This window comes from Erinaceus europaeus, chromosome 21 (genome assembly GCF_950295315.1).
Source record: "Erinaceus europaeus chromosome 21, mEriEur2.1, whole genome shotgun sequence".
NCBI lineage: Eukaryota > Metazoa > Chordata > Mammalia > Eulipotyphla > Erinaceidae > Erinaceus > Erinaceus europaeus.
This window is the reverse complement of record NC_080182.1, coordinates 14,484,901-14,512,486: the sequence shown is the minus strand read 5'-3', so window position 1 is coordinate 14,512,486 and position 27,586 is coordinate 14,484,901. Positions and strand designations below refer to the sequence as shown.

General features: G+C 38.6%; 1 protein-coding gene across 2 annotated transcripts in view; it reads right to left on the bottom strand.

Moving 5' to 3' along the window:
• Positions 1–27,343, bottom strand: part of RARB (retinoic acid receptor beta) — a 463,751-nt gene extending 436,408 nt beyond the window's left edge. The window contains exon 1 of one of the 2 annotated variants that reach the window (XM_060180445.1): positions 26,996–27,343. In XM_060180445.1, coding sequence (XP_060036428.1) covers positions 26,996–27,173 — 178 coding nt within the window. In that variant the 5' untranslated portion in view covers positions 27,174–27,343. The remainder of the gene's footprint in view (positions 1–26,995) is intronic. The other variant, XM_007517120.3, reaches the window with a different exon arrangement.
• Positions 27,344–27,586: the final 243 nt, after the last annotated feature.

Below are 27,586 nucleotides of genomic sequence, written 5' to 3'. Positions count from 1 at the left end.
ATATATATATATATATATATATATATATATATGGAATAGGCACGTTAAAATTATTGTCTGCACAAGTAGAAAAACAAATAGAAACTACCTGAATGCTAAGGTTACATATAATAATTTAACCCTACTCCATAGAATATGACACAAAATTCAAATGATAATTATGAAAATCATAATAGTAAAGGAAGGACTTCATATAAAACGGATTCTCAGTGCTGTGAACATAAAATAACTATGAGAAAAAAAGGAAATTAACTGAAGAAAACAGAATCAGATGAGGCAAAGTAAATGGATGGTCATTGATAAGATGGAAGTCTGAGGTAAAGGGAGAAAGCCCAGTATCTGTTATATTATTCTGATTAAGAAAATTTAGTAGGGGCCCAGGTAGTGGTGCACCTGGTTGAGCACACACATTACAATGCACAAAAACCCAGGTTCAAACCCCGGGCCCCACCTGCAGGGTGAAAGCTTTGCAAGTGGTGAAACAGGGCTGCAGGTGTCTCTCTGTCTTTTTCCCTATCACCCCCATCCTTCTCGATTTCTGGCTGTCTCTATCCAATAAATAAATATTAAAAATAGAGGAAGAAAATGTGATGTCTTAAGTGAGGTATGTCTGAAAAATGCTCATCATAACTCCTGTATTTAAACCAAACTACAAAGGTAACCCTAAACCTTCTAAGAATCAAGGGAAGTTGTGATTATCAGATGAATCTCTCTGGCAACAAAACTGAATAATCCCCCCCCCTTTTTTTTTTTTACTAGAAACATGGTTATTTGTGCTTCTGGAATTAGAAATGATATTTCCCCTTGTAATGGTTCATAGAGAAATGACTGCAGAACAAAGCAGACAATATCCTCACCAACTTCCAACTGAGCAACAAGTAACAACATGCATTTGTAATAGGAAGGGAAACACAAGCCTTTCTGCAAAACTGCCTTAGTTATATGAATACAATGGTATGAAATATAGTTGCTTATGAACCAACACCAAAGTAAAAACAAGAAATATATATACTTTTCTAGAGCTATATTTAAGATATTATATTCTGATAATCTCAAATATTAGGACATTTAGGAACTATTTCTACTGAATACATACACATGTTAAGTAGAATAGTAAGGAAAGGTCTGACTAGCCAATGGTAACATGATAAAATAATCTAAGTTGTAACAGTCAATATTTAAATATCTGCATTGTCACCATGAGAACAATGTTAACTTCACAAACAATTCAAAAGTATTTTAAAGCAATTACAATGATAACTACCAATCAAAACCTTTCAAAAGGGGAGGAAGAAATCTAAGAAATTATTAGGTTATTAGGAACCCTACTTTATCCTGTTTGCTCTATAAATTATTGAACTATGAGAGAATGCCAAGTTGTACTTAAAGTCAGTACCAAAAATTTTCTGATTCCTAATCTGATCCTGATGAAATCTCTGTGCAAGGAAAGATACTACAAATCTCAATGATACGGAACTAAGTGTTAGGTTTGAACATTCAGAGTTCTTAGTCATTGTTGCACCTCGTCAAAACTGTTGAAGTCAGCTTCTCTGCTTTCTCTATATTGTGTCAACATTCAGTCCTTTCCCTTAAGAGACTCCACGGTGCCCTCCACCCCCCTCTTCCTGACTGCTTTATATTAAAAGAAACCTATACATCAGCAAATTCATAGGATTCCTTGACTATGTAATCAGAGACAACACTGGGGAACTTTTTTTTTTTTCTCAAAGATTTAATTTCTCATCAAAGCATACTACTGAGCTTTGTTGCACCGGGTTATAGATATTTTAATCTCCACCAAGGGACTGTAATTCAGGAACATTGAATCTCTACTCTGGAAGGGAGCGTCTCAAGTCCTTGCACACATGGTATAAAGAGTTTATCAAAGCGAAACTCTTCCCTCAATAAAAGTTACTTAAGATCCAGCTTAGTTATTGTAACACAATCCAACAAAGTGGTTTAAAAGTTCAATATCAGTCTTTTTTGTTATTCCCACAACTACTCTGGGAGGAAAAATCAGTCATCCGTTTTGGGTATCTTCCCTGCCTTGTACAAAATTTGTGAAGATCTTCCAAGTGAACGGCATCATCCTAAGTGAACTGGGAGATAATGTGGCACTGAACTCTCAACAAGCTGACAGTTTTATGGGAGGGATAAGTGTGAAGTACAGTAACTGAGATGTAAAGTTGAATGATCAAGAATCTGTGTTACAAGTATAGATTTCACATAGTCAGTCTAGAAGAAGCAAAAATGAATTCTGGAGAACAACTTTCATTCAAAAGACAAGAACAACATTTCACGAGAAAATTCGGAATATTTATGCAATGAAGGTACCAGTACTATGAGTGAAAGAGACTATATCAGAGACATGGTTATCTGGGGTTCTTTATATTGCCCTTCCTCACTTCTCAGTTGGGCTAAAATGTTCTTCTAACACCAGAGAAGCTAAAGATCACGCTACGATCACGAGAACTTTCTGACAACCTTCTATAACTTTATGTTTACAAAATCACTCTTGTTTTCTACATGCCACAGACAAGGAGATAAAGAGAAGAGGAATAAAATGTGCAAGGCTCCCAAAACAAACCCATGCAAAAAAAAAAGAATCAGTTGCCTTCAAGGAATTAATTGACTCCAACTCGATTTATCACAAGTTTCTGAACCGGATGATTTTTTTTGATGGCACATCTGGTAACATCATAAAAACTCCAAGTCCCAAATGATTAGACAGGAATTACTTTTGTAAATCATTTATGACTATTACTGATGTGAGCTCATTCTGAGCAGCCAGTGACAGAAGTAGCCAAGGACAAAGAGAAAAAGAAATCTGGGGGTGGGGAGAAGAGTCTTTTATGTTGAGCTGCCTTTTCTAGCGGGTTCTCCATTTATCATCTGAAACTAGAAAACTGCAGTCACTAATAGATTTGAATTAATTAAGCATACCTCAAGGAATTACCCAGTGGTCTCTTTTCTCATTTGCCTGTTAAAGAAACATTCTTTAGCTGAGGACTTGAATCTTTCCACGAAAAAAAAAAAAATATATATATATATATATATATAGCACTTTGTGACCTTAGAGAGAAATTGCCAGTGAAATATCTCCTGCTGTGCTCTGTAATGCAAGACCCACAATAAGATTAGGAAATATTCTATATCCCCCCCCACCGCAAATAAAAACAGCATATTGTGGCACACATATCAGTACTTTAATGACAATACAAAAGTCATTATCATTTGGAAACAAACCATCTTTTCCTATCAGTGCCTTTCTTGATTGTTTCTGGGGGATGGGCTTGAGAGAGGAGGGCAAAGGGGAACGGGATTCATTGACTATTAGAGTTGATTCACTGGCAAAATCTTCCAGTGTCAAGTAGAATTAATATAATCGGGGGGGGGGGATGAACCCCTGAATTCATTTGCTTCTGCAAATGTAGTTTTCCTTTCATGAGAAAGTCTTAATTTAGATGCTATTATTTTCCATTCTTACTTTATCTTTGGGTTCTTATTAGTCCTTCTGTTTTGCCATCTCCTTGTCTCTCCAACCAAAAGGAATAGGGTCTAATAGAGGCTCTGTGTAAGTACCTCTGAGACATTCTTTCAGTCAGTCCTAAACTGGCTCCTTTGTGAGGCAGGTAAAATAGTCACCTCATTACCAAGAAGACAGTGAGAGCAGATTTATCCAAGAGTCATTTATCCAGGGGTCAGAGTGGTTGTTTCTCTGATTCCAATGCCAATGCTTTTGAACATGCCAATCTTCATTTTCCATGACCTGGTGACTGCTGGAGCTGATTCAAAAAATATTCTGTGAGGGGAAAAATCCTTTCCTGGTGTTGGTGTGGGGGAAGGTGCTTCGAGTTCTCCAGTCCTTGTCAAAGAAGCTAACCTTAAATTCATGGCCTCTCCATGCTTTACAGAAATACTTGGCTGAGGAAAATAGTTTTTATGGGGAATTGCCCAAAGGCTCTGAAGATCATTTATTTATCTTGACACTCTAATATTTATTTTTGGATTAAGTTCAGATTGTGAGAGAGCTCTGTACCTGGAGACATTGTTTGGGATCCCTGCAGGGACCAGCTTCCTTAGGCTGAGCTTTGAAGTGATTAATTGAGCTAGCATTGACGGATGTTATTAAAAATACAAACACATATAAACAGAGTTGTATTTACTATGGTGTGAGGATATGCTTCGTAATAGAGTGATCTAGTCGTCTGAGTTTCTCAGGGTGGCTGGGTGACTTCATTTTATGAGCCCTATCGACCACCTCACTATGTGGACCACTGCAGGAAGGCCTTCAGGTCATCTGAGCAACATTTATTATCTGTCTCATAGGATGTGTTTTAATTTTCTGGTCTCAAATAATTACAGGCCTTTTCCTCATACTTATTATTATTTTTTTACAATGCAGTCCTTTACAATTTTTAAAAGTTGTACATATAATTTTTCTAAGTTTAGTAAAATATTCCTGAGAAATAAAATAAGGTGTACATCAATAACTTAATCACAGACAATTCATATAGTTACTGTAAAAAATAAAGTTTCTTCATATAGTTGATAATTACAATTTATTGACTATAACACTAATATTTATGGTCTATCTGGAGTCTGTTAAGACAGAAGAAGTTTTAGGCATGGATGGGATACTTGGATAACATATGTACATTTTATGATGGAGTTTATAATAAATTTTCTACTTCAAAAATGTATTGAAATGTTTCTCACTATAACTCCAGGAATTTAAGAAGTTGCTATTTCAAATATAAAATCAAATATGAATACTTTGAAATATATAGTATTTAGCTCTTGGTAAGCAAAGGTCCAGATTCAGGAAAAACATTTATTTCTTTTTTATTTTAATTATTTTATTTATTTATTTATTTATTTATTTATTTATTTATTTATTTTTACCAGAGCTCAGCTCTAGCTTATCATGGTGCAGGGAATTCAGCCTGGGACTTTGGAGCCTCAGGCACAAGAATCTCTTTACATAACCATTATGCTATCTACCCCTGCCCTTAATTTTTATTTTTAATGGTATTTACTTATTATTAGATAGAGACAGAGAAGTTGAGAGAGGAGGAAGAGAGACAGAGAGAGAAAGAGACAGAGAGATACCTACAGCATTGCTTCACCACTAGTGAAGCTTGCCCTCTGCAGGTAGAGACCTGGGTTTTGAACCTGGATCCTCATGCACTGTAATGTTTGTGCTTAACCAGGTGCACCACCATCTGGCCCCCAGGAAGATATTTCTTTCAAATGAATACTAGTGAGTTAACACAATAGAAAACCTCTTCTATATAACTTGCGTATATTATTTAGTGCATATACTATGTGTCAAACACTAAGCAGTGAAGAGATCATGTTGAAACAGTCGTGACTTACACATAAAGTTTTCATTTAGATAGGGCTGGCCGTGACTTTGATTAGTGAAGTAAGGAAGTGATCCACAGCAATGTGATGATTTCACTCATAACTGGGGTATAGAGAATTGACACACACACACTTGAAAAAAATATGTAGGTAGATAGATAGGTAGGTAGATAGATATGGGTTTAACCTAAACTTAGGAAAACTATGGTGGTTCTGGGCCATAGAACTGTGGTGGTGGGACTGGTGTGGAATTATGCCCTATAATCTTAGGGTCTTATAAATGACTATTGATCTCTAATAAAAACTTTGAAAAGTATCACAGATAATCTCATGACCCAGAAATACTACTGATGTCTTCAGCTTTTGACCTAGACCCATATACTCCAAATATATTTAATGTCTATGTTAAATACAGAATACTATTCTTAATTTATTCAGATTGCTAATTTTATGAGTGACACATTAACATGCAAGAGAGACAAGACAGAAACGCACTCAGTGTGTGTGTGGCACTGGGGACTGACCTGGGCCCTTCAGACATGAAAGTTCTGTGCTGTACCAGCTATTTCCCCAGCCTTCAATCATAATTCTATTAATTTTGTGTTTTTTTCCCCCACTGAGCATTTTCAAACCATGATATTAATTTCTCCAATGTTTGCTGTTTATTATTTATATATATATTATTTCTATTTATTTTATTTATTTACTTATTTGCCACCAGTGTTAATGCCTAATGACTCCATGTCTAACCCACTGCTGTTGTGTCCCCTCCCCCTCCCCCTTTTTAGCTGGATATGATAAAGAGAAATTGAGAGGGGAGGAAGAGTTAGAGAGAGAGAGAGAGAGAGAGAGAGAGAGAGAGAGAGAGAGATAGCTCCAGCACTGCTCACTGGTTGTGACGCTTCACCCCATGCAGTTGGGGAACAGGAGTTTGACAGTCCCAAGTCCTTGCTCACGGAAACGTGTATGCTTAATGGGTGAGCCACCACCTGCCCCTGCCCCATTTATCATTCTCATTCTTTTTAAAATTTTTAATATTTATTTTCTTTTTTGTTGCCCTTGTTTTTGTTGTTGTTGTTGGTGGTGTCATTGTTAGATAGGACAGAGAGAAATGGAGAGAGGAGGGGAAGACAGAGAGGGGGAGAGAAAGATAGACACCTGCAGACCTGCTTCACCGCCCTGCAGGTAGGGAGCCGGGGGCTTGAACCGGGTTCCCTAAGCAGGTCCTTGTGCTTCGCGCCACATGTGCTTAGCCCACTGCGCTACCGACTGACTCCCTCATTCTCCTTCTCTGTGTTATTCCTTTCCAGGCCTGTGCTGAGACTTCAAGTCTGGTGTATTCTCTCTGTTTTTCTTTTTTCTAGGTAGATGGTGAGAGAGATAGGAAGAGAAAGAACAGTAGTGCTCCATCACTCATAAATTTCCTTCTTGGCACAGTGCTCCCACGTAGTGTCCAAGGCCTTAAATACAGGTCCTAGCATTTGGTGAAGTGCATGTTCTACCAGGTAAGCTCTCAGCTCTCTCTCTACTTATTTTCATCATTCACCATGTATTAGACACAGAGGTAGTTTACAGGATTTTTTAAAAATTATAAGCAAATATGTGCTAATATCTTTGTTATCCCAAACACACTAAAACATTCATTCTTAACAAATAAATTTTTCGGAACAACAAAAAAAAAGGCACTGGTATGAATATTTAAGGCCCATGTCATATACTGAAAGTTTTCCAGTCAATGGCTATATAAAATTGCATTTTTATTATCAAGACTGTAAGTATTCAGGTCTCTAAAGTCTGAATGGCGCTGGGAATCTTTTTGATTCTTTGCCTTCTCATAAGCATGAAATAAAAAATCCTAGATCTACATCTTTTATATTATTTAAAAAATCACATTTTGCACTAGTAGTGACTAGCAGCACTAGTCACTGCTTTGCTATGAGCATGACTCAGGTTCAAGCCTGGCCCCCATTGCATTGAAGGAAGCTCTCTCTTTCTTTCTCTATCTACCTTAACAAATAAATAATTAAGTATTCTTTATTTTTAGATCACTTTACTCACTTCGTTTAAGACTGAGAAATCAAATTTAAATGCTTTTTATTGGCCACTTGCCTTTAAAAATATGTCAATTTCTTTTTTCAGGCTATTTTCCTTGCTTTTTAAATCTATGAATATGTGAAAGATATAGACACAGACAGTTTGTTTAAATGTGTACTCAATTCATGTTAAGTGAAATAAGTCAGAAACAAAAGGATGAATATGAGATGATCTCACTCTCAGGCAGAAGTTGAAACACAAGATCAGAAAACACAAGTAGAACCTGAACTGTAGTTTTGGTGTATTGCACCAAAGTAAAAGACCTGGGGGAGGAAGAGCACAGGTTCAAAAAGGAGCTAGTGGGGATTGTATTGTTATGCAGAAAGATGAGAAATGTTATGCACGTACAAACTATTGTATTTACTGTTGAAGGTAAAACATTAATCCCCAATAAAGAAAATAAAAACGTATACTTAATAATCACAAAAGCAAATATATATATATATATATATATATATAGTATTAAAGGATAGATCTCCCCTAGATGTCCAGAGCAAGCCTTGCCAAGCACATATGGTAGGTCAGCCATCCAGTTATAGAGAAGCTAGTCTTCATCATCTGCTCATAAGAGTCTAAGCTTCCTTTTTGATCTCACTTATAGGTGAGACCTAATAATTAGGGTCAAAGAGGGAGAAAACAAAGTTAAGCAAGGCACGCTGGGGATGGGGAGGTAGGAGTAGAAAAGAAGTGAGGACCGGGTGCAGAAGGATATTATATGCATGTGACAATAACTGCACTGTGAAGCAAGAACCCCCTTGAGCTTTTTCCTCTCTTTGAAGCCCCAGCCCCATCTTTCATATTTTTAAGCACAGGATATAAATTCTCTCTACTAGTTTCTCTAATATTACTTTATTCAAGTAGCCCATGAGGAATCCTGAGAGGTAGGGAAAATTTTTCTCTTTACTCTTTAAGCATAGTGTGTATAGGAAAATAGAGAAAATTGGATATCTCTTATTTCTGTTGCATCCACCTAGGTGTTCTTGGTCTATCCTGTTCACTTGCCAAGTCAATTTAGCCCCTGAGGTGTATGTTATGTTGAATGTGTTCTTTATAATCATCTTTAAAAAAATATATATAGCCTTATAAAATGTGTGGTCATTTAGTTAAAAAGAAAAGGAGGAATTGTTATATGTTTCATATTATATTTCTATGATTTATCCATGTTGTTGCCTACTTCATTTTCACTAATGTGTACTACTGAACTGAATATGTCATTATTTCTTTTACATTTTTCTGCTCATAGATATTTGAATCATGTCTGATTTTAAAAATGATCTATAAGAGTTCCATTGTGAACATTCTTTAAAAATTTTTTTTATTTATTATTTATTCTCTTTTGTTGCCCTTGTTGTTTTATTGTTGTAGTTACGATTGACGTTGTCGTTGTTGGATAGGACAGAGAGAAATGAAGAGAGGAGGGGGAGACAGAGAGGGGGAGAGAAAGACAGACACCTGCAGACCTACATCACTGCTTGTGAAGCAACTCCCCTGCAGGTGGGGAGCCGGGGGCTTGAGCTGGGATCCTTATGGCAGTCCTTGCGCTTTGCGCCACCTGCACTTAACCCATTGCACTATCGCCCGACTCCCTGTGAATATTCTTAAACATGAATTCAGGTATTTATATTACAGAATTTCTCTAGGATAATACCTAAAATATAAATTGCTTAGTGATGGCTAATGTAAAGATTCAGTTTTGGAAGCTAGTGTTATTTTCTTAGTATTTTATACTGAGTAAGGATCACACCAGCAGTGTGTCAAAGTCTTTGCAGATGGACTTTCTCTCCAGGAAACTATAAACTCTCTGACACTTGATACTGTCACCACACTTCTTAATTTTTGCAGCTTTAAATGATACAAAATGATGTTGCAGGGTGGTCTTGATTTGAATTTCCTTTAATAAGTAACATAAATTTGACATGGACCATTTGAACTATTTTTTTTTAAATGAAGTCTTTGTTTATTTTTGGTTCAAAGTATGTGTCTCTTTTGCTTTGCAAAGGCTGTATACATTTTAAAAATAGTCTTGTGTATTCTAAAATAGCTGTGCTTGCAGTGGAATAAAAGTCAAAGTTGGTCTTTTTTGGTTATTTTATAGCACTTGTTCACATCTCCCATACTGGCTACAGACCTATCTTCTATTCTCAAAATGACATTAAAAACACTGTGGCAAGTACTGAAGACGCTAACCTTTACCACAATATATATACATTTAAACCTACTACAGCGCTCAGAATTAAACCACACTATTTTCAATAATGGCACACATTCCTGTGATTTATGATGTTGGCTTAGATTCTGCAAAGACATTTCTTGAGGAAGAAGAGATAAAACAAAAATCTTGAAATTGCTCATAGTAGGTCCAGATGAATGTCAAGGATGGTGTGAGCACGTCTCAAGAGATTTCCATTTGAAATTTCAGTTTTGTCAAATATTCCTTCAGAGACCCCTCTAATGAAAGTTTTACTAAGTATGCTGAAGGATAGTTTTACTTTTAGTGAGATGGCCATCATTACAGTCCGACCTACTCATGTGATATGTTAATATAATTTTTTTTCTTTTAGGTATCTTTTATTTGGACTAGCCAACTTCATAACCATAAACATTAGAGTAACTTAGTATTAAAAAAAAAGCAAAAGCATGCTTAGAAAACCCATTATTATAAACATTCCAGAAATTAAATTAAGCATTATTAGACATTGTTTATAGAGACTAAGTGACCTGCAGAACTTACAGGACATAGAAGGGAAGAAAGGCCAAGCCTTTGACTAAGTTCCCTGACTCTAAGGGAACCCAACTGTGAATGAAAAACTCAGCACACATGTTTCTTGGTCATGAACTCTTTCTGATAAAGATAAAATTATTCAGCAGGCCATGGTTATTCATCAAACAAAAGCTCTTTGGAGTATCAAATTTAAAATTGCATTCTGGAGATTTTTGAAATTTAAGGGAAAATCCTTCCAGAGTATAAAGTTTGTAATGTGAAAACTTCCATGAGCCTAATATAGATTTCTAGAAAATATGGAAAAATACACATGCATTGCATTTTTAGAAGCATTCTAGTAAATTTTACTAGAATGCATTTTTAGAATGCATTCTAGTAAAAATGCATTGCATTTTTACTAGAATGAACAATTGACACAGTGAAGGTCCTGTGACAACAAAGGATTTTGCTTATGAGAAGACAGGCTCTGACTATAGAGCAGAGGGAAGAATGACAACTGTTATTACTGAGTTTTAAGTGTTATGTTATAATTAATTTATATGCATCAATTGTTGAGTATCTCTCCATAACCATTGAAAAGTAACCATCTTATTTTATAGGTGATGAAACTGAAGCAGTATGGTCAAAATAGCTCACTTATTTGTTCCATTTCTTTAAAAAAATTTTTTATTAGTGATTTAATAGTGATTAGCAAGATTATAAGATAACAGGAGAGTACAGTTCCACATAGCTCTCACCACCAGAGATCCTGTCCTGTCCTTTCCCCTCTATTGGAAGCTTCCCTATTCTTTATCCCTCTGGGAATAAGGACTAATAAGGATTCTTTATGGGGAGCAGAATGTGAAAGGTCTGGCTTCTGAAATTGCTTCTCCACTGGACATGGACATTGGCAGGTTCATCCATATCCCCAGTATGTTTCTAATAAGATACATATTTATTGTTCTCTCTGATTTGTTGCACAATCTCTCTTTTTTTAAATTAGTGATTTAATATTGATTTACAAATTACATGTCAACAGGGATACAATTCCATACCATTACCACTACCAGAGTTCTGAATCCCTAATCCTTCTATTGTAAGCTACAACAGTTTCCCTAAGGTTGCAGATATGGGTTAACTAGTATTTCTATAACTGTCTATATTTGCATATAATTTTCCTCTATTTTTTAAGTTCCATTATCTCTTTACAAGCTACACATAACCCTAATTCTACATCCAAATGTCCCTCCCTTTCTCCTCTTCTCTCTCCAGTTCCTGATGGATTTGGAGTTCAGAGTCCTCTTATCCTCTTCCTTCTATCACTTCTACCCCCCGCCCCCCAGGAGTATGGATCAAAATTATTTTTTGGGGTGCAGAAAGTAGGAGTTCTGGATTCTGTAAATGCTTGTCCACCGTTCATTTGTCCCATTTCTAAACCCTCCTCTACTAGCCCTTTCCTCTTTCCAGGCATCTTTCTTAGCTCCATGTTGTTGTTGTCATTATTTAATAAGATGAAAATTCCCTACCTAGTACGTCTGTCCTTGACTATAATATAACTGTAGAGCTTTGAGGTAAAGAAATGGAAAACAAAAATGATATGAAAGGTGACCTTGGGAGTCAAGAGAGGTGTGTGGGAGGTTAGCACCCAAGGAGAAGCTGAGAGAGAGAGAGAGAGACAGAGAGAGAGAGAGAGGCACTGAGACCAGAAGAATAAAGTTCATTAAAAAGTTGTAAACATAATTCATGATCATGACCTTATAGTTACCAGATTAAAGAGACAAACTATGAAGGGAAAATGTTCATAAAATAATATTCATTAGCTCAAGTCAATAGAGAGGCAAAAGAAAAAAAGAAAATTATCACAATGATATAATTATAAGAAAACAGTAAAATTACTAAATACTTTTTAAGTAGAAAATATCAAAAACTTAATTTTCTATACTTTGGTAGTAAGAAGTTACAGTCCATGTTTAGTTTTTAGGTCAATAAAAACATGTGATATTGGTGAAGCAAATATCAGAAATTGTACTATTGTACGTGGCATGATTTTCTAGAGTAGTAAATGACTTTCAGGGACACTCCAACAAAACAAAGGCCTATTTACCTTATATTTACAGATAAATTAAATTAATAAATAATTCAGGGTGTATTAGGAGTACACAACAATGTTCTGCAGTTATAAAACAGTCATGTTTTAGATTCAGTTTATCACCATTTATTTGGGGGAATTCTTCACACAGGTGTCTGATGGAATGTTTGGAAGACATGGGAATGTATGGTGGCCCTTTACTGCTTGCGAGTACTATACATTTTGCTCAGATTTTGCCTCTTAACCGCTACTTAACCAAATGCCTACAGTGCTGATAATCATCATGATATCTAAGAGTACATCAACAAATTTCCAGTTGGAAGCATCATTTCAGTCCTTTTATAGACCCTAGAATTTCTTCTGTATTCCAGACATCAGTTTAACAGGAGAAGAAAGAAAATCTATGAAATCTAAAGGTGCCCAGACTATTAAATGGGGAAAGCAGAGTCTCTTCAACAAATAGTATTGGAAAAGATGGGTTGAAACATCCAGAAGAATGAAACTGAACCACTATATTCCACCAAATACAAAAGTAAATTCCAAGTGGGTCAAGGACTTGGATATTAGACCAGAAACTATCAGATACCTAGAGCAAAATACTGGCAGAACTCTTTTCCGCATAAGTTTTAAAGACATCTTCAATGAAATGAATCCAGTTACAAAGAAGACTAAGGCAAGCATAAACCTGTGGGACTACATCAAATTAAAAAGCTTCTTCACAGCAAAAGAAACCACTACCCAAACCAAGAGACCCCTCACAGAATGGGAAAATATCTTTACATGCCATACATCAGACAAGAGACTAATAACCAAAATAAATAAAGAGCTTGCCAAGCTCAACAACAAGAAAACAAATAACCCCATCCAAAAATGGGGAGAGGATATGGACAGAATATTCACCTCAGAAGAGATCCAAAAGGTCGAGAAACACATGAAAAAAGGCTCCAAGTCTGATTGTCAGAGAAATGCAAATAAAGACAACAATGAGATACCACTTCATCTGGAGAGGTTGTGGGGTCAAATGAACCCTCCTGCACTGCTGGGGGGAATGTAAATTGGTCCAACCTCTGTGGAGAACAGTTTGGAGAACTCTCAGAAGGCTGGAAATGGACCTACCCTATGATCCTGTAATTCCTCTCCTAGGGATATATCCTAAGGAACCCAACACACCCATCCAAAAAGATCTGTGTACACATATGTTCTTGGCAGCACAATTTGTAATAGCCAAAACCTGGAAGCAACCCAGGTGTCCCACAACAGATGAGTGGCTGAGCAAGTTGTGGTCTATATACACAATGGAATACTACTCAGCTATTAAAAATGGTGACTTCACCATTTTCAGCTGATCTTGGATGGACCTTGAAAAATTCATGTTGAGTGAAATAAGTCAGAAACAGAAGGATGAATATAGGATGATCTCATTCTCAGGCAGAAGTTGAAAAACAAGATCAGAAGAGAAAACACAAGTAGAACCTGAACTGGAATTGGCATAAAGTACCAAAGCAGACTCTGGGGTGGTGGGGAATACAGGCCCACAAAAGATGACAGAGGACCTAGTGGGGGTTGTATTGTTATGTGGAAAACTGGGAAATGTTATGCATATACAAACTACTGTATTTACTGTCAAATGTAAAACATTAATTCCAGAATAAAGAAATTAAAAAAAAAATAGAAAAGAAAATCTATGAAATCCAAAGCTAGTAGATGAGGCCAAGCATAGCAAGGCAATGCATATGTGATGGGCTGAAAATGGTGAAGTCACCATTTTTAATAGCTGAGTAGTATTCCATTGTGTATATAGACCACAACTTGCTCAGCCACTCATCTGTTGTGGGACACCTGGGTTGCTTCCAGGTTTTGGCTATTACAAATTGTGTCTCATGCCATGTACTTATGCCTGTGAGGTGGTTAGTCTCCCATAATTCCAGGTCATCGAAATGTGTGGTGTGTGTGTGTGTGTGTGTGTGTGTGTGTGTGTGTGTGTGTGTATGTAATAAAACAGCCCATCTGAAGTATATAGGAGTTGTTGATAAATGAATTTATCAAGATAGATATTTGAAAATCCCATAGCTAATTCAGAGCTATGGGGGATTCTAATTTTCAGAGGTTCAATTTTCATATGATCAAAAGATTGGACTGTTTGCTTATTTGTTTAAACCAGAGCACTACTCAGCTCTGGCTTATAATTTGGCTGGACATAGAACCTGGAATCTTTGGTGGCTCAGATATGGAAGTCTTTCTGCATAACTGTTGTGCTATCTCCTTAACCCTAAGGTGCTCTTTTTAATGTTAATGTCTTTTTTTTTCAACTTAACATCTAATTAATATAATACCAAAAGGAGTTTTGGCATGAACTCTAAGCCATTATGCTCTATGTCTTCTCCTTAACTGGTTTTTCTCTCAGTTTATGTTCTATACATGTCCTTCCTAGAAATAATCACTGTCAAGAGTAACTTAGAACTCAATCTATGATTGTTTTAATTATTGTCTTTGTAGGCTGAAAAACTATTTCTCTTCAAGAACACACTTCTATAGTTGAGATTCTCCTTTGAGCACTATAGTTAATTTGGTGAAATTGTATAACAATTCTTTATTTCTGATTCATGCTCATATATTCTTGAGCCTTTTGGGATAAAGCTCAACAAATAGAATAAACCCAGTTCCTCATTATAACTATTGAAAAGATTACAAAATATACTTGCTCAGAGTCTAGAGAACTTGTAGAAGAAGCCAAGAAGATACAAAGATTCTGTTATTTATGGGAAAGGGCGAGAGCCTCTGCAGTGAAACAATCTCATACCTATATGGGATGAATTCATATGTAAATACAGACATGACTCTAGGCTTAGGAAAGACTAAAATTGTTCATTCTTGAGAAAAGGTAACTCTATCTCTGAAACATCCAAAAGAAAGCCTTTGACTTCTCTAAGATTTAGAACTTTAGAGAAGCCCAATGATCAAAAGCAGATAAAATGGACATAACTGTTATAGTTAAATTCCCTTAGCTCTGTCTTTATTTGGCTTAAAAGTGCTGGGGGCAAGGGCCAGTTTTAAGACTTGTGTTGTTAAAATTTCGGAAGACTCTTGCTGGGCTCTAGCTTGCTTCACAGTGGGTAACAGAGACGCGGAGACAACGGCTGGGCAGGGAAGCTGTATTTCTTTATTCAGGAACAATGATTCATAAACTAAGACAAACTAATCACCAAACAGAACTCTGCTGTCTCTTTGCGGCGGCACAAGCACTCTTTCTTTTACTCTCGAACTCATGAACTCTCCAACTCTGGAACTCTGGAACTCTTGTACTGGGGAACCCTCTGAAAGTCTCCCACTGTGGAACTCTCTCTTACTCTGTAACTCTGAAACTCTCGAACTCAAGAACTCAGGAACCCTCCAACTCTGGCACTCTGGAACTCTCGTACTGGGGAACCCTCTGAAACTCTTCCACTGTGGAACTCTCTCTTACTCTGTAACCCTGAAACTCTCGAACTCAGGAACTCAGGAACTCTCTCTCGGGGTTCCTTCGGGTGGGGCCAAGCAGGCCAGCGAAATTAACAGGACTGATCCAATTCTCTTGGCGGGGGAGGGCTAGAACAAACCAATGTAAAGCATACGACAATTCCCCCTTTTCTTTTTAACTAAATGACTATAGTATCAAGGGTGTGGGGTGAACAGAAACATATATAACAAAAACCAGCATGTTGCCAAGGGAAGGCCTGAGGGGGCCATATCTGAAAAAAAAAAACATTTCTTGCCTCTGGGGGGCTACTTGCCTCGACGGGCAATTGCATGGGGACGGGGAATGGCCTAGAGTCCCACAGGCAGCTGGCTGCAACTTACTTACTATGAAACAAAACTTGTTATTAGCATATCTACTGCACGATCCAACGTTTCTAATAGAGAAGGAATTTGAGACTTTTACATATCAACAACGTCTTTTAACCTTTTGTTACACCCATTCAAGATGGAGACACACCCTAGGTGTGGGCCGGAGAGGAAACCTCAGGCATGAGAATAATTAGCATAGCCATTGTGCGATCTACCATTTCTAATAGAGAAGGTAGTGGAGAGTTTTACATATCAACAAGTCTATTTAACCTTTTGTTTAGACCAACTTAGTTAAAATATATTGATTGCTAACTAATTTTTACCTCAGACTTTAAATGTAAGTTAATTTTATCTTTATAAGAATTACGTTGAAAACCTTTTTCATTTAACTTTGTCCCTTCCTATTTTGTTATGTCACTTAGGCTTATGCCCAAAAGGTTTCTGCCCCATGATAGTCTTTTATAGACTTTGTACATCTTATGCAATTACTAGATAGAAAGATAGAAAAGATGTAGAGATATTGTGAAGAGATGGTTGAGCAGGCTGCGCTTAAACCTATGAGATGAGTCTCTCCAGGTAAGTCTCTCTCTCTAAAGAGGGGTTGAGCACAGGAGGACGCATAAATCTCACAAGGTTGGCAGCCATTTAAGCCTTCCCTCCTCCACAGAAAGTCCTACATCTTCCCACCTGAGCATGGCATTCCTCTAAAACATTTAAGCCTGCTCCATTCCATTTTTCTTTACTGTGTCCATTTAGATATAAAGGGATAGGAGGAGATGTTGCTGAGGAGTTATTCTGATGCAGTCTCCGCCCCCAGGTTTTTCTATGCCCCGCTAAATCCTAGAGTGCCCCCTTCCAACCAATCCTGGCCCTACACGTCACCCCTGGTTGTCGCCCAATAAAAAGCCCCCTCACCCCTCCCCTCTCTCTCTCTGGGCTCTCAGCTCTCCCTCTCTGAGGTCTCGCTCCCTGCTCTCCCCCCGTGGTCGGCCATTGCCGGCTGGCTCCACGTGGTCTGAACCAAACCTCCCCCCCATCCTATAATAAAGTTTTGTGTACCCCTTTGCTCTGGACGTCCGCTCTCTTCTCCGCGGTGCAGCCCGACACCAGACCACCGCAACAACAGACTTGGTTGACTCTCTCCCTCTCTATCTGCCTCCTCCCCTCTCAATTTCTCTCTGATCCAAAAAATTGAAAAAACAAAATGGGCACAGGAGCAGTGGATTGGTACTGCAGGCACAGCGCCCCAGCAATAACCCTGGAGGCAAAAAAAAAAAAAAAAAAAAAGAAAAGAAAAAAGGTTGAGCAGACCTGGATTTAAGCTCCTAGTCTTCACCTATAGAGCAAGAGCTGAAGCTTTGCAATCCCTATCTCATGCTCTCCTCTCAATTACTCTCTGTTCTGTCAAAGAGAAAGAGAGAGGGGTAGGGAGAGGGAGAGGGAGAGGGAGAGAGAGAGAGAGAAAAAAAAGAGAAGGGAAGGGAAGGGAAGGGAAGGGAAGGGAAGAGAAAAATTATGTTGGGCTCAGTGGATTTGTTGTCTAGGCACCAAGTCTTAATGATAACTCTAGTGGAAAAAAAAAAAAAGCTGGGGCAAAGAAACTCACAAATAATCGTGAGGATCTGGGTTCTAGCCCTAGTACCGTGAACAGCGGTAGAGGAGCTCTGCAGATGGTGAACTCAGTGATATGGCATTCCTGCCCTCCCCCACCCCACCTCCTTTCCATCTACTGTTTCTCCTTTCCTTTTGGCCCTCCTCTCTAAAAAGAGTGAGAAATCAGTTCCGTTCAGGAAGGGCTTAGTGGTGGTAGTGTACGTGCATGAGACCCTGGGCTCATGCCCCATTGCCGCAAAATAAATAAATGAATAAATATACAAAGAAAAGGGTACACATATATGAACCATGCTTTTAGGGTTCCTATTCACTATTTATTGTCAATAACATGCTAAACCCTCTGACTTCTTAAAATTAGGTGTAATCCCTGGAGAGAAGGGTTGTTTCGTGTCTTTAAGGACAAAAACATCTCTTGGTAGAGGGAGACAGATTGCAGAGCTAACGGTGATGCATAATAAAATCAATGAGTTTATTTTAGGTACTACTTCCCTGTATATTAAACAGAATCAGCATCTCTGGATCATTTGTATTTATCATGCAATAAGGAATTTCAATCTGGGTGTTTGCTCTGCTGAAGGAAAGCAAAATGGGACCCTTTTTACATATAACAAGTTAGAGGAACAAGGATTGGGGCCAGGTGGTGGCACACCTGGTTGAGTGCACATATTACAATGCACAAGGACCCAGGTTCCAGCTTTTGGTCCCCATATGCAGGGGAAAAGCCTTGCAAGTGGTGAAGCAATGTTGCAGGTATCTTTCTGTCTCTCTTCCTCTCTATTATCCTCTCCTCTCTCAAATTCTGGCTGTCTCGATCAAATAAATAAGTAAAGGTTAAAAAAAAATTTTAAAAAGGAGAGACAAGGGTCATTTTATGTTCTGATACTGGTAGTTTTGAGACTCACAGTCTATGTTTACGTAAGTTTTTTTCCCCCTCTTTGTAGAAATGTCCTATTTTATTATTTTGACAGGAGAGGACTTTCTAACCATCAGAGAAGCAGGGTGGGCGGGGGCGGGGGGAGAGTCTCATTTTAAGATGCTGGAGTTAAACTAAAACCATTTTGAGAGACATTCTGAAGTAGAAACTCCTAACAATATTTTCCAAATTACAACTATCTATAAAAAACACATGTGCAGCAATAAAACTGAATGAGCAGCCATGAAAGGAGCATAAAGAGAGACAGACAGACAGTTGTCCAACTTTCACAGAGAGCTCTGGAGCATTAAATTTTGAGTGCTCTCTGGGACAGCTGGTAGGGGTTATTCTTCCCATGGAAACCTTGCTTGCCTGAAGGTGACAAACTGCCTGCAGAACAGAGCTCTGCAGCACTCCCTAAATATGGGGAGTACTCTCAACTTGCCTTTTTGGAGAAAAAAAAAATAGCCTCCTTTACAGTAGCTGATGAAACCAGAGTTCCTGAGGTCCTTCAAATAACCTTTATTTCTGTGGAAAGAAAAAATTCATAGAGGAACTACGGATCCCCTGAGGGGTTTAAAAATCGACCTTTTTTGCCAGACAAAGACAGAGACATTCACTTTGGGGTTTGTCTTGGACTTGGCACTGATACTAATAGAGTATATGATTTCTAAGTTTTCTAAGCCTCAAGATCTTCCTCTGCAAAGTGAGCTCCTACCTAATGACTTGGCAGCATTGTTAGGAGGTTATTAGAAATGATTTAGAATATCATACATTAGGGGCCCGGCAGTGTTGCGCCTGGCTGAGTATACACATTGCCATGCACAAGGACCTCGTCTCTACTGTGAGGGGGAAGCTTCATGAGGGACAAAGCCGTGCTGCAGGACTCTTTCTTCCCTCTCCTTCTCTGTACCCCCTTCTCTCTCTCAGTTTTTCATTCTAGCCATAAAAGAAAGGGAATAGAAGAAAATAATGGCGGCCAGGAGTGATGGATGAACTGTGAAATCACTGAGCCCTGGCCATAATCCTGGTGGAAAAAAAAAAAAGGAAGGAAACGAAAGGAAAATGATAGAAAGGCACATATCAAATGCTAAATGTCCAGAGTGTACAAGATAAATGCTCGATTTTATTACTTACTTTCACTCCCGCTTTTTAAAGTATGATTCCTGATTTCCAAGCTTATGGAGACTTTATGGTAATAGAATTAAGTCAGAATGCAAACTCAAGGCCAAGAGATAGATTACTTTAGTAGGACCCAGGCCTTAACAAATGAGAATCACTAGACATGAGCTCTGACAACACATGAGAGCATCTCAGCATCTGGGTAAGGCTACTGTGCCACAAAACAAAACATCCTAAAATGTACAGAATTCCAAGGCTAGGACATGTACAACTCTATGCTGTTTTGAAGTTACTTCTCTCCTGCAATTTTTTTTTCTTTTAAATGATAAGATTCTGGAGAGTGGTTTCTGAAAAGTACCTTTGTTTCCCCCTCAGAATTGTGAGTGATAACAAATGGTTGAACCAATAGCCAAAGGCTCCATGCTACAATCAGGCCAAAGGAAGGGTCCCAAGCTGCCACACGGAGGAAGGACAGGCTCTTTGTCTGAACATGCATGGGGACTGGGGGAAAATATGTTACTGTATATACTGTATATACAGAACCATGGTCTCCTGAAAAGAGTTGAACAAACCTTTCAGGGAACCTGATTCCACCTCTTAATACTTTTTTTTTTCCCTATTTGCACACCACCTTCATCCTTAAGTCTTCAAAGTGATTATGTATTACAACAGTCTATATTCATCATACTTATATCTTGTTATTATATTATATTAAACTGCTATGTGTAATTATTGTTTATCTATGATTATAAAAGATGGAAAATATTTCATCATTGATGGGACAGAAACCCAGAGAGGTTAAATGTCTAGAGAAGGGCCAGGTTGTGGCACACCTGCCTGGCCACATATTACCGTAGGCAAAGATCAAGCCTTTGGTTCCCAGTTACAAGGGAGGAAATTCATGAGTGATGGAGCAGGGCTGTAGGTGTTTTTCTGTTTCCTTCTCCCTCTATTTGTGAAGAGGGAAATAAATGGCCACTCGGAGCACTGGAGTTGTTGCTCAGGCACCAAGTCCCAGCAATAACCTAGCGGCTAAGAAAAGACATATGTGAAATATAGGCTCCAGTATATTTTTGTATGTGGGGACTCGTGGACTATAAGAAACGAGGGGATAAATACAGGGCAGAGTAACTGGTCTAGGAAAGAAGGTTGAGTGCAAGGAAGAGAAAGGAGTACCTGTTATGGCTGTGGGCATGTTTTTTTGTTTGTTTTTTTCATTCATGTTTGAAGTAGAAGATTCCTGAGTCTTGGTAATTAAATAATGCTGAAAGAACCTTGTTACAGATGGGCCAGATGGTGGCCCACCTGGTTGAATGCACATGCTACAATATGCAAGGACCCAGGTTTGAGCCCCCAGTGCCCAACTGCTGAAGGAATGCTTTTTTTTTTTTTGAGTGGTGAAGCAATGTTGCAAGTGTCTGTCTCTTTCCCTCTCTATCTCCCCCTTCCCATTTGATTTCTTTTTTTTTTAAATATTTATTTTATTTATTTATTCCCTTTTGTTGCCCTTGTTTTATTGTTGTAGTTATTATTGTTGTTGTCGTTGTTGGATAGGACAGAGAGAAATGGAGAGAGGAGGGGAAGACAGAGAGGAGGAGAGAAAGATAGACACCTGCAGACCTACTTCACCGTCTGTGAAGCGACTCCCCTGCAGGTGGGGAGCCGGGGTTCGAACCGGGATCCTTATGCCGGTCTTTGTGCTTTGCGCCACCTGCGCTTAACCCGCTGCACTACAGCCCGACTCCCCCCATTTGATTTCTTTCTCTATAAAATAAAGATAATAAAAAAGAAACAAAGATAAACACCTTGTTACATGAACAGGAGAACTTATTCTTTCTGGTTGAGCTAAAGAATCTAGCCATGTAACTCATTATGAATAGAATCCCGTAGTTCAATGACACATGACCCTCTCTATGGAGTCATTACCCAATATATTTTTCCCTTTCTTATTCCAGATTAACTGATTTTTCCACTCAGCATGTGTTTTGCTAGTTACTGAAACTTTATAAAATTTGGCTACCTCCATAATTCATCTCAGTACATGAATAAAACTTGAAATTTATTATTTTTTTAATTTTTTTATTGCCACTAGGGTTATTGCTGGGGCTTGGTGCCAGCACTAAGAATTCACTGCTCTTGGTGGCCATTATTTCCCTTTTTTTTTTTTTTGCCTAATTTTTAGTTGATAGGACAGAGAGAAATTGATAGAGAAGATAGAGGGAGAGAAAGATAGATACCTGCAGACTTTCTTCACCCATGATGTGAGCCCTGCCCCCCTGCAGGCAGAGAGCAGAGACTTGAACCCAGGTCCTTACACTCAGTAATATGTGTGCTTAACTGGGTGCACCACTACCTGGACCCCTTTATATATATTTTTAACTAAGTTTGTAACTTTTAAAATCTTATCCTTGCTTCCCAGTTTTTCTAAACCACAAACTTTAACAAGGTAAGTGCCTGTCTGAAAAGTGGCTTATTTTAATGATTTTAATCTGAATGTCTTTCATATTATTTGACTAGAAATGGCAAGAAATAATAAAACAAGGTATTGACCAAGGAATGAAACAAGTCAAATTTGAAATTTCCACTCTTAATTTTCTGTAACTAGTTCTTTTTCTGTCGCTTTGCTACCAACTTTTCAAGTTCAGTTACTTAACTACCTACACCTGTTGACCCTCAGAAAAACAAAAACCCGAAACTACAGTCACTCATCCACTCTCATCCCCATTTTTAATACTTCAGCCTAGAGGCAGAATGATACAAAACTGCCAACATTTGAACAACTTTTCATCAAATAAATTAAAACTGCATGATCATTCATCTTAGTAATGATAGTATTTTATGCTTTATCGGTAACTGAATTAACAGAATACTTTTGTACTTAGAGATGAAAGAAGTTTTGGTTATAATCTATCCCAGTATATTCCGATTAAGAGGAGACACAGACCAAGGAAATGAATTCTTTTTTTTTTTTAAGTTTCAAATAGACTATGACAATTTAATCAATGACAAACTCCCAACGCCAAGGACCATCTTATTCTAAAGAGCCAGAGAATGACATTTCTTCAGAACTAAGTTCAATTCTCCACATTAAAAATTAGTAAGAAAAAAAAGTTACAATAAACACTAAGTACAAGATTCAAAGAAAAATATGATGAGATACTAAGTGTTCTTAAGTTTAAGTATAAATACAACTATGGAAATGAATTCTAAATGCTAATATCAGAGCCTGGATTAAATTTGAGATGATCTGACTTCTATACCAATTCTTGCTTTTTTTTTTTTTTTTTTTTTTAACCAGAGTATGGTTTAGCTCTGGCTTATGGTGGCACAGGGAATAGAAGACTTGTCTCAAGTGGCCTCCCCCAGGGCTCTGTTCTGGCTCCTACGCTATTTAATATTTACATCATTGACCTCCCAGAAACTTCTTCAAGGAAGTTCATCTACGCCGATGACATCTGCTGTGCAACTCAGGCATCCAAGTTCGACATCCTCGAGGAAACACTCATGAAAGACATGTCTCTGATATCTGATTACTGTAAAAAATGGCGACTAATCCCTAGCACTGCAAAAATGGTATCATCTGTTTTCCATCTACACCATGCCTCGGCCTCGCGTGAGCTTAATGTGCATCTTGGCGATACGAGAATCCGGCATGAAGCCCAGCCAGTCTATCTTGGCGTTACTCTCGATCGCACTCTGTCATTTCACGAACATCTCATAAAAACTGCAGCAAAGGTGGGCGCGAGGAATCACATCATTGCAAGACTGGCCAGCTCCTCATGGGGCGCGAGCGCTTCCACACTACGATCATCATCTCTGGCATTATGCTATTCCACTGCAGAATACTGTGCCCCAGTATGGTTCCGTAGCCCCCATGTCCACTTGGTCGATTACAAATTATATTCCTCCATGAGGATCATTTCTGGAACCATCCGTTTCACCCCGGTTCCATGGCTGCCAGTTCTTAGCAACATCGCCCCGCCAGATATTCGTCGGATGTGGCATCATCTAAGTTCATTTCCCACGTCTACGCTCGACCGGACCTGCCAATATACGCGGATATCTTCGCCCACCCTGTCCAACGCTTGACGTCTCGTCACCCAATCTGGTCCCCTACGCCTACACTGAACTTCTCTGTTCCAGACTCTTGGAAACAGAGTTGGCAGTCAGCTGAGGTAAAGAACAAACACCTCATCACAGACCCCTGCAAGCGTCAACCCAGCTTTGACCTGGCACGTTATGATTGGGCCCTCCTCAATCGCTATCGAACAGGCCATGGCCGGTGCGCCGCTATGTTCCATCGCTGGGGAGCCAGAGACGACCCGAACTGCCCCTGCGGCTACAGACAGACTATGACCCACATAGTCAACGACTGCCACCTCTCTAGATTCAAAGGAGGTCTCAAAACTTGACATCAGGCTCAACCTGACGCTGTTGACTGGCTACGGAAGAAGGGCAAACGCTAGAAGAAGAAGGGAATAGAAGTTGGAACTTTGGAGCCTCAGACATGAGAGTCTGTTTGCATAACCGTTATGCTATCTCCCCTCTGACCCTAATTCTTGTTCTCCATGAGAAGGACTGCAAAATACTTTCTGAAAAGGGCAAGACAGTAAATATTTTAGGATTTGTGGGCTATACGCTCTCTGTATTGCAGCATGAAAGCAGCCACCAACAACATGTAAGCAAATCACTATGGCTATGATCCAATAAAACTTTATTTACAAAAACAGATGGCAGGCTGGATTTAGTCTGTAGGCTATAGTTTGACAAACACTGCACTATTAGAATTCTTAGACCTAAAAATATCTGCAAACAGATGGGTGAGGGAGACTGTACGCTAAGAGAGTTCAAATGTTTAAGGATGCTAATCCAGCATAAAGATCTCACCTTTCTATATTCTGCATTGTTCTTAAAATCCAAAGAATCTTAAAGTTGCTGAGATTTACTGTTGGGCACATGGGGGCTACAACTGCCCCAAAGATTGCAACATGTAAGATTATGTTTCACTCAGGAGGAAAATCATTTTGATTACATTTATAGAACACATTTTTAATCTGAGGAAATATGTAAGAAAATACTATACATCAGACTGAGCTGTGGAATTACATTCATTGTGTTTTTGGTGAAATTTAATAGTTTGGGTAACCATTTGGTCAGACTCTTCATGTGTTTATTAAGTAACTTCATTATGTCATTTGTCTGTTGGGTGAGCAGGGTTTGAATTGGCAGCTAGGTCAGCAATTAAGTTTGAATACAGATACTTACCTTTTCTTGTCTCCTGATGGCTAAGAAGTTACTTCAGCCAGGAGTCAGGCAGTAAGCGCACATGGCGCAAAGCAAAAGGGCCGGCCTAAGGATCCTGGTTCGAGTCCCCAGCTCCCCACATGCAGGGGAGTCGCTTCACAGGCGGTGAGGCAGGTGTCTGTCTTTCTCTCCCCATCTCTGCCTTCCCCATCTCTCTCCATTTCTCTCTGTCCTATCCAACAATGACAACATTAATAACAATATCTACAACAATAAAAAACAACAAAGGCAACAAAAAAGGGAATAAATAAATATTAAAAAAATCTTTTTTAAAAATAAGTTACTTCAGCTATATATACTTTCAGTTTGAACTTGAGAAGTCAGAGAATAAGTTGTTAAGCAATTTAAGAGTTTATTGGTCACATGCTCTGACCAGAAATGCCAAAGAAAGAAGGGAAAAAAAAATCAGTGTATTTCAGGCATGGTAACACTGTGACTGCAATCGACAACTCTACAACACATGTCTGTCTATTCAGCTCTTCAGCCTTCTAGCCATACTTGTGTGCATTGTCAGATATTCAATATTCATCACCATTTTTTCTTTTCTTTCTTTTTTTCTATACAGAGAGAAATTGAGAAGAAATGTGGAGCTACAGGGGAAGAAAGGACATCCTTGTAGCTCTCCTTGCCCAGTTTGTAGGCTGGCAGCAGGATCATGTGCATGGTAAGATATGCACTCTACTGACTCACCCATTATCTCCTATTATTCTGAAAGCCACTATTCTAGGAGGCAGGTGACAGCCTTGTTAAATTACCAAGTTTCAAGCCACTCTCTTGAGGAACTCCTTAAAGAACAGACAAATGTGAACTAGTCACCAATAAGATCCCCTATTTATCGAAAAACCTGAATAAATTTGAAGAAGGCATTGCAGAAGACTGACACCCCACAGTGGAATCAATAAACCAATTGACTTCCTGATGTCACACCAGGCAGGCAATCTGTTTCAAAAAGGTAGAAGACCTCACATACTACCAAAGATTATCCTTAAATGTGCAGAACTTGTTTTTGTAAAATCACATAATACAGTTGTTTTCTCTGAGTCAGGCATATCAGTCTTAAAAATGCCAACTCTGGGATGTTGCGCAGCGGGTTAAGCGCAGGTGGCTGCAAAGTGCAACAACTGCACCGGTTGAAGGATCCTGGTTCGAGCCCCTGGTTCCCCACCTGCAGGGGGACCACTTCACAAAGGCCGGCATAAGGATCCTGGTTTGAGTCCCCTGCTCCCCACCGCATTGCAAACGGTGAAACAGGTATGCAGGTGTCTCTCTTTCTCTTCCCATCTGTTTTCCCCTCCTCTCTCCACTTCTCTCTGTCCTATCCAACAATAACGACATCAACAATAATAACTACAACAATCAAACAACAAGGGCAACAAAAAGGAATTTAAAAAATCCAACTCTGATTACATTTTAGTGTACTTTATACTCATAGTCTCCGGCAATATCAGAATTGAAAAGCAGGCTAGTATCGAGACAAAAGTATCCAAGAACACTAAGGAAAGTAAATGTCATGAATTTTTAGCAGAAATCCCAGAAAAGTTGACAACAACTATAGATACTATCTGTGCCCAAGACATGGATAAAAATCCAAATGAAACCACACAGCAAAAACTAATGTTAAACCTAAAATTATTGTTAGTGATTTTTACAGTGCCAAGCGCCGAACTCACTGTTCTCTTCATCAGGTAGTAAATTTATTCTAGTACCTTGGTCACATTTGCAAACTACATTTTGTGTTTATATTTCATGAAAAAGGGCAAATTCAGTGAACCAGATTCTAAAATGTGCCATTTATCTGGTTTCACGGTATAGTTTTGTCAACAGAGCAAAAGGTACAATTTCTAGACCAAGAGAAACCAAGCTTGAATAAAGTAAGTATACACCCTGAGTATGAACCATCCTGATTGCTAAGGTCCATTAAGTTAATCAACCAAAGGAGAAAAAATAGCAAATCCCAGTGACTTACTTGCAGGTGAAGGGGTGCTGCATCCACTTGGAGGAGGATGGCCATGGAGGCCTCGGAGAGTCGGCAGGGATAGTCCTCCAATGACAGGTGGAAAGAGTAATGGGTAGGGAGCCGCTGGATAGTGACTCATGTGTCCATTCACTGTTGGGACGGGACATGTGTGACTACTGGTGGTCATCGTTCAGGTCTCACAGTATGAAAGGTGCTCTAGTGTGGGAACACATCACCCCAGATCTTAATCCAAAGTGGGCAGGCAAGTTGAGGGCAAGAGGTGAGTCTAAGTTGTATTCTGGTACAAAGGTGAGATAGTTCAACAAATCAACTTGCTTCTTCCTAGTCTGGTTACTCCACCTCTCATCTTTTTTTTTTAATGCTGGTTATAAGGATTGACTAACTTTATTCAACTTCTCAGTTTAAGGCTGGGATGTTATCACTTTAAAAATCCAGAGTTTCAAATCCTGAAAGAGAAGAAATGTATACATACATATTGTAAATAATTCAAGGATATTTTCATCTTATTGTTAGTATGTGAAATAACTAATAATCTAGTCATCTGAATTCCAGTTCTTCTACTTACATCACCTTACTTAA